This window comes from Siphateles boraxobius, unplaced genomic scaffold (genome assembly GCF_051911475.1).
Source record: "Siphateles boraxobius isolate OS27281-9 unplaced genomic scaffold, OSU_SipBor_1 9, whole genome shotgun sequence".
In the NCBI taxonomy this organism is placed as follows: domain Eukaryota; kingdom Metazoa; phylum Chordata; class Actinopteri; order Cypriniformes; family Leuciscidae; genus Siphateles; species Siphateles boraxobius.
In genome coordinates, this window is record NW_027509219.1 from 12,527,421 (window position 1) to 12,535,527 (window position 8,107).

The following is an 8,107-nucleotide window of genomic DNA, read 5'->3' on the forward strand; positions in this document are numbered from 1 at the left end:
CCTCAGGACCCCAGTATAAGTGATGTCAGGATGGGCGTCATGAGGCAACTCTTCCCTCCCACATAAAAGCCTGACCTATCATAAAACTCTATTGTAGAGCATAAAACAAATACAGCCGTGTAGTGAGTGCAAATCAAATAATACATTTTGGAGAGATCAACAATCCAAACAGCTTGTAGTAGGCTATGCAAATTGGATAAAGGTAATGATTTTGATTAATGATATTTACATAATGAAGACTATACAAGATTAATGCTGCTATATATTCGTTTGAGAAGTTTACATAAACTCGACCATAAAGCGTCATGTAGCCTAGGCTATGTAAAATTAAAGGTTGTTCTGCCATTTTAAGTTGCGTAAACTGCAGAAACACATCGTGTTGTTGACTACTCCCAACAAAAAAAGCAACAAATTAAAAAGTAAGTAGACTGTAAAAGCAACCGAGACCTGTCGAAACGTTTAAAACTTTAATCACAGACTGCGCTCTCGTGCGTAAAAGGACTCGTGACTATCGAGCTCTTCCTCCGCACCGTATTCGCCCTTCATTTAATAAAGATCAAGTGGTTTAATGCTCTCTTCAGATGATAAAGTGCAACATATCCCTATATACCCAATCGCAATTTAGAACCCCGTCAAGCCTATCCATTAGGATCGGTGATTTTTTTTATTTGTTTCCTGAATCACCTGTATACCCGTCGTGATTTTTACCAAAGAACACTGGACGTTATGTCGAAAGGGTCGAATGAGTTGCTGTATTTCCAGTATGCAAAAAATATATTAAATAAATATTTGCACGAAGCAGCATTTCGCGCAGAGAGCTCTTGAACTGTTTTAGATAAATATTTGTCTGTTTTGATAGATAGATAGATAGATAGATAGATAGATAGATAGATAGATAGATAGATAGATAGATAGATAGATAGATAGATAGATAGATAGATAGATAGATAGATCTATCTATATCTATCTAGATAGATAGATAGATAGATAGATAGATAGATAGATAGATAGATAGATAGATAGATAGATAGATACTTTGTTCATTAACAAACCTGTGGTAAGCGCTGCCCCCTTATGGACAACAAAATACAAACAGGCATGTCTTCAGAAGATATAAATATTTCAACATCATTTTGCAGGTGTCTGGTTATTTAAAAAGTGATTATTTCTTCATTGATCCAGCAGACAATGTATTTTGATATGTTATTCATACAAAAGTCCTTGAGGTTATTGCAATGTTGTTGCAGGATGACATTCACACATACTGTGCAAGGCCTGTTCTTATAGACTAAATTGCTTGGCTAGATATCCAAATCTTAAAGGTTGTTACAATTTCCACTACATGACAGGTTATTTTTCCATTAATGTCTGTAGGCCATTTAAAACCATGACACTCCTGAGGGATGAAGTTCTCTTTGGAAGTTGCATTTCATTTACAGTATTTTTTTTCCTCAATAGCTTTCAAGAAGTTCATGATGTTCCTTCTAAGTCATTTTCTTCTTGATAGACTGATATATCAGAGAGGCCATTTAATTCGACCCTTGTGAAAAAGAAGTGCGCTTAATTGTATTGAACGTTCACTTGTAGTGTATTCAAATCTAAAAAAAAAAAAAAGACTGTACTTGAAAATATTGATGAAATAAAATGCCACTTAAGGGTATACTTTAATGACTGTTTCTTAACACACTTTTAAAAGTGCACTTTAAAATAACGTCACATTAAAAGTTTTACCTTAAATTGCATTTTGAATCATATTGTTTTAATAATCTTTTGTCATGCTTAAAAGAAGTACACTTATTTTGATATTTTAAATGTACTAAATTGCAACTTCATCATTACAAAATGCGTAATTACAAATATATTTAAATACATGACATAGTTTCAATAGAAATGACATTCAATTGTAGTTCACCATATTGCCACATTCGACAGTATATGGGCTATTTCAAGCCTATGCAATTATGAAATAACATATAAAGATGTACTTAAAAATTGCTGCCTTAAATTTTTAGTACAATCAACTTGAATGTTAAAGTCATTTCAACTTAAATTACATTAAACTGACTTTTAAATAATTAGTTGAATCTTGTATAGCTTATTTTGATGAGTTAAAGCAATGTAATATATATAGAGAGAGAGAGCATTTTTTAGTATATTTTAAGTATATTATTTCTGTAATAAGTACCTTTTTATACTTTTTGGGGCTATCTTGAGATTATCTTTATCCGCTGATAAACGTGTCTGCTTGGCTGATCCTCTTGTACCAGTTCAAAACCTACATTTTTGGACATGTAATGCCTTGTAATGGACATTTTAATTTGAGTATAACTAAACAATGTAAAAAGGGTAGGCTATTTTCATAAGATCCTTTTTATTTATAAGCCTACTTGGATTACAGACCATTTTATGTGATAAATGTTTTGGAAGTTCGTTTATAAGAGAGAAAGAGGGAGGTTATGAATGTCATGCTTCTGTTAATTCTGCAGTTTCTGATGGCAATGAAAACAGTATCATGCAGAGCAACATTAGTTAGGCTATTTGAAACAACCTCGATTCCCAACAACAAAAGCAAACTGTGACTTTATATCATGTGTTCCTGTTGTTATGAGCAAGCTGATGGGTTGCGCGTTCACAAAAATAATTAACCCCGGACAACATGCATATTTTCCAATTCACTTAGCTGACAAAGCGCATTGGAGCTGACAAGACTGCCAATATTCCCATAGCCTGTGGCAAGCACTAGTTTAATTATTTGTTTAGACGCTGCTGTCAGAATAATGGTGCCAAATGAAAAGTGCGGATATGATTTCAGTCGCTGTGTAATGGCTCTAACAGCCTAAATATGCACTGGGTAATATGTGATTCAGAAATATGAGTCGCTGGATCAAAGTTTAACAGTTGCGGCTGGATCCAATTAAATTTTCGATTTAAAACGGACACTGTAAGCAAATAAGTTTGGCAGACAGCATCGCACCAAAGCTGTTAGTTTCAGAAGATGTTCAGAGTTTTATTCCATTATCCAATCCGCTTTATCCAGGGCCGTGAAGGGCTATCCTAGCGTCTAGTGTCACAGGTGGAGAAACACCCTGAGTTATTGACCAGCTCTTCATGTTGGGTCAAAGGCAGTGTCGTCTCTTGCCAGGCAAAGGGAAAACCCCTTTGGTGTGCCGGATCCAGCCTTGACAACACTGTCCTCACCTTGCTCCTCCTCCTCTTTCACATAGGCTACTCTTCCTTCTCTCCTTCTCGGATTGTTTCCACCTATTGTTCGTATCAACATTCAGTGCACCTGTGCCATCTGTGCACTCTGAGCTGGCTTATTTTTTATTGGTTTGATCACATCATTGGATATAAGAGTCGTTGTGTGTAAACGACGACAGCTGTGTTTTAGTTGTGCTGTCCCTTTGCAACACAAGCGCATAACACTGCGAAATGTGTTTTCGTGAATGAGAATGTTTTGCAGAAAGAGTGCATAAGATTTGCAAATGGTGTCTAACTGCCTGAACTTGTTTAAGGTTTTGCAGAAAGAGAGATTTATTCAACCAATTGTTTTAGGTTATTGAGAATTTAGTTCAGAGAATTGGGTTTAGTGATTTTAACAATTCAGAAAATGTACTTCGAATAATCAGCAGATGGCGCTGTGGTAAAAGATTTCCACGGCTTGTATCCTGTGGCAAAACCAACAATCCAAAAAAGTTGTATTTTCCCATATTAATACTTTTGTAAGATAAGCTCAGCAGTGAGCAAGGACTTATCTTGAATGTATTGTGCGACAATGTAAAATAAAATAAGAAATGCACAATGTTATCAAACATTTGGGGCCAGGAAGATTTGTTTCTAAGAAACTGAAACTTGTTTTAGAAAGGGCACATTAAAACTGATAAAGATATAAGAGTTATATTTCAAATAACTGCTTTTGAACTTTCTATTCATCAAAGGATCCTTAAAAAGTATTATTGCGGTGTCTACAAAAATATTAAGCAACTGGTTTCAAAATGTATTTAAAAAAAGGTAACACTTTATAAAAAGGTTCATTAATTAACATTAGTTAATGTATTAACCAATATGAACTAACAATGAGCAATACGTTTGTTACAGTTTTTATTAATCTTTGTAAATATTAATTAATAAACATCCAGCTGTTTATTGTTTGTTCATGTTAGTTCACAATGCATTAACTAATGTTTACAAATACAACCATTGATTTTAATAACGTATTAGTTCATGTGGAAATTAATATTTAAAAAGATTAATAAATGCTGTAGAAGTATTGTTCATTCTTAGATCGAAGTTAACTAATGTCAACTAATGAACCTTATTGTAAAGTGTTACCAAACTTTATTTTCATCAAAGGATCCTAAAAAATGTATTACGGTTTCTACAAAGTAACTGGTTTCAAAATTTATTTAAAAAACACTGAAAACAAGAGGGATGATGCTGAAAATTCAGCTTTGCTATCAGAAGAATAAATTACATTAAAAAATATATTAAATAAAATATATATTAAATAAATAGAAAATGTTTTAAATGTATTCTGGTTATTTGGATATAAGAAGTTGGTGCCTTGCCTCTTGAGGCCAGAATCTGTCAGTGTGTAAGGATAGAAAAATATATATATGATTGATTTGATGAAAAAGATAAAAAGAAAACTACATTCAGTATTGCATTAAACAAATGAATCCTTCATTTTATTTACATATTAAAATGAGTAAACCACAAGGCTTACAAAAGATCATATCAAAACAAATCTATTTTAAAGTGCATCACGTGAATGAAAATAGATAAATAAATATTCACAAAAATGAAGGAAATAACACTTTATAAAAAATAAAACACGTTAGCAAAATGGCTTTAGTGCCTTTATCTATCGCAACACAATTTTAACTCAATTTTAAAAGGACCTAGGATCACAGTTTGTCAGGTCTTTGCCCTTTAAAACTTGTTTGAGACTGACAATTAGACCAACTTCATGGAAAAACTTGACATTTACCACACAGAAGACTAACCACAAGTCACAGCCATATATGGTCACAGCATCACTCAATGGAACATTGACTGATGCAACATATTTGATGATCTGCAGACATACATCCTGAACATATATATTGTTGAAGGCTAAATGAAAACGCTTTACGAGACTATATTAGACTTTTGGCAGGACAGAAGTTGTCTGTTTCATCAAGTAATCTTGGGTTGATGTTATAAGATCTCAGTAGTAGTCGAGTACACAATGTCACAATGACATGTGACTATTACATTTTCCATGAGGGCTATTGAGTGTAGCGGTCGTTCGGAAACGACAACTATTTATAGTTTGTATTGCCATAAACAATCAAGAACAGGTAGTCAGTTGATGCTGTCTACAACTTTACCCAAACAAGTTGAGTTATGCCATGGTGTTCATTTTAAAGAGTGAGATGCCACATTTGGTCCCACGTGTCAGTTTGTACACCCATAGCATCGAGCAAAAACTTCCTTTAAGCACCTTTGTAGATTTGTCACAGTCTTTGAGGTCAAAGCTGCGACTAGTATCTGAAAGTTAGTGGGGCCAGTTCGAGATTTCTTGACTGATACTAAAACGCAGTGCCACTGTTTTCTCTGTCTAGTACAGAATAAGGGCACAAAACGTCCGTCTCGAACTGCAGAAGTTGTCCCATGAAAGCTAGATTGGGTGAGATGACTTGTCTGCGGCGTTTTACAAAGTCAAAGGCCTCGTCCAGACGGACACGTCGAGCGTGTATGAGGTACGCCAGGCAGATGGTGGCCGACCGGGAGATTCCTGCATGACAGTGGACCAGCACTCGCCCGCCACTCTCTTTTATCGAATCTGCAGATGCAATGAAGGTGAGCGTTAGTTTTTAGCTCGTTGTTATTTTTCTGAAGGATTCTGAAAACTCTTTTTACCATTAGGACTTACCAATAAAGTGGATGGCCTCTGGAAAGAGCACGCGTATGTCTGCGGCCAGACTGTCCTCCACCTTCAAAGTTTTGTATTGAAGTTCCTCCTCAAACAGGTTCGGACAGGAAGAGGATACGTTAAGCACAGCCGTGATCCCACAGCGTTCCAGAGTCTCCCGTCTGGACGAGTGATGCGCACTGCCCAGAAAGAGGAAGGGGAGGATTTCAACTGGACCACCCTGGTAATCCAAAAGGATACAAATCAATGAGTATATTCAAAAGATCTTGTGTGATATTATAAGTCATTGTATAATTTATTATGATTTTGAGATTTCTAATCACCAACCTGATCATAGAGAGGAGTCTTTCTTCCGGACACAATGGACTCTGGTTCACTGAGAGCAGAATTGTTTGAGAACATGACAGGAGTGTTAAAGCAGAGTTCTGGATAAAGTGCAGAGAACCCGTCAAATCCACCTAGAAATGGTCAGAGAAAACATTTTGTTAATTTTCATTTTCTGGGTTTGACAAATACACTGTAAAATAAAAAAGTTGCTGACTTCAAATTTTAAGTGCAATCAACTTGGATGTTTAAGTCATTTCAACTTAAATTACATTGAACTGATTGAAAAAATAGTTGAAAACTGCTTAACTTATTTTGATGAGTTTAAGCAATGTAAAAATAAAATGCTGTCATAACTTATTGATCATACAATATTTTTTTTTTACACTTTAAAGCAAGCAAACATCACTATTATTTATTGGCTTCTAAATTTCAGCAAAACATACACAAACAAATTCCATTTTGGATTATTGCCTTTGATTAAACTGCAAAACACTTTAAAATAAGGTCAATTTCTATCTTTTAATATTATATGTATTTATTTTTCAGTTATTTTTTTTTACTTGAATAAAACCGTTCATTCAGATGTTATTCATTTTTATGTTCCCTGACAAAACATTTTTACAGTGCAACATTTTGCTGTTTCCAAATATATATACATGAGCTATTTATGTTTATTAAATATAAGTACTTGCATTGATATAACTTAATAGCTATAGCCAGGCTGAGTTATATTAAATCATATTATTAAAAAGAAATAAAAAAGAAATATAGGCCTATAGAAATATAAACTATAGCAAACTTAGAACTAAATTAAAATATTCCCAAAAAGAATGACAACATGCAGTCATGTTGAGTCATTAAATCTTTGTTCACATTTTTTAGTGAAAGAAATCGCACGTATAGCAATTTAACTGAATTTAAGTTCTAATTCTCTAAAACAATGACAACATTTCTAGTTTTGAGAGCTCTACCTTGTAAGAAGCATATGTGCGTCGAGGCAGACTGGACCTCTAACTGAAGGGCACTGATGAGGAGACTGGCCAAACTCTCACTCTTCAAATCCCTGACCGACCGACTGTTTTCATCCAGGACCACCACCGGAGAGAAGTCCCCGTTACGCAGCTGTGCCAGGAGAGACTTATCGGCCACCAGCCATTCCAGAGATACCACGGAGCTCTTGGACCTACGTCTCAGCATAGAATTCCAGTTGACGTTGCGGGACTCGATGATGTGCGCTCGGGAGAAGCCGAGGAAAGGTCGACAGTCCAACACGATGCATCCCCCAGACGCGAAGAGCTCAGAGGGAGTCCGCAAAATATGAACTAACTCACTACCTGAGATCTCGAGAAGGTCGCCGATACCCATGACCTCTCCAGACAAACAAACAGCCGTGAGTGGAAAACGGATATTCTTCACAGCATCAAGCGCGTTCACTATATGGGAACGTATTTTTTCCACTGGAAATGAAGTGCTAAAAAACAATAACAAAAATAGATGACACAAAACAATATTATGTTCGTGGAGGCCTGGTGTGTTTTCACAGTATTAGCCTATTACTTTGTCTTTAACTCTAAATTTCATATAATCTTCGTCTGAATTTCGTCAAAGCTTAGTTTTAAAGTCCTTTATTTGTCAGCAGATGTGATTCTACAGTACAGGAGGGGCTGGAAACCGTATTTGTATCGTGTCTCCTCCGCCACAGCCACGCCTTCGTTTTCCACATAAGGAACAGACGTCACGTACGGAAACACCACATATGGTCTGTTGATTTAGAGCGACATTCCAAATATGGGTGTTGACGCGTGCTCCGCTCTTCTCCCATCGCACGTGGTCGTTGGGGTTACCCGTGTTTTTTATTTCGTG

At 35.6% G+C, this 8,107-nt stretch overlaps 1 protein-coding gene across 1 annotated transcript; it reads right to left on the reverse strand.

Annotated features, from left to right (window-relative positions):
* Positions 1 to 4,661: 4,661 nt before the first annotated feature.
* Positions 4,662 to 7,898, reverse strand: dusp2 (dual specificity phosphatase 2). Its single transcript, XM_077224133.1, has 4 exons — positions 7,216 to 7,898; positions 6,245 to 6,375; positions 5,918 to 6,137; positions 4,662 to 5,827 (listed from the first exon to the last, which is right to left on the reverse strand). The coding sequence occupies exons 1-4, from the start codon at positions 7,607 to 7,609 to the stop codon at positions 5,574 to 5,576; spliced, it is 999 nt and encodes a 332-aa protein (XP_077080248.1). The 5' UTR covers positions 7,610 to 7,898; the 3' UTR covers positions 4,662 to 5,573.
* Between the last annotated feature and the right edge of the window lie 209 nt (positions 7,899 to 8,107).

What these genes read in the sequence shown, in the direction of transcription:
- dusp2 (XM_077224133.1), bottom strand. Translation starts at nt 7,609, where the DNA reads ATGGGTATCGGCGACCTTCTCGAGATCTCAGGTAGTGAGTTAGTTCAT. An exon ending in GCACATATGCTTCTTACAAG is followed by an intron (nt 6,376 to 7,215) that starts GTAGAGCTCTCA and finishes GACCATTTCTAG; the next exon opens with GTGGATTTGACGGGTTCTCT. An exon ending in AGACTCCTCTCTATGATCAG is followed by an intron (nt 6,138 to 6,244) that starts GTTGGTGATTAG and finishes TTGGATTACCAG; the next exon opens with GGTGGTCCAGTTGAAATCCT.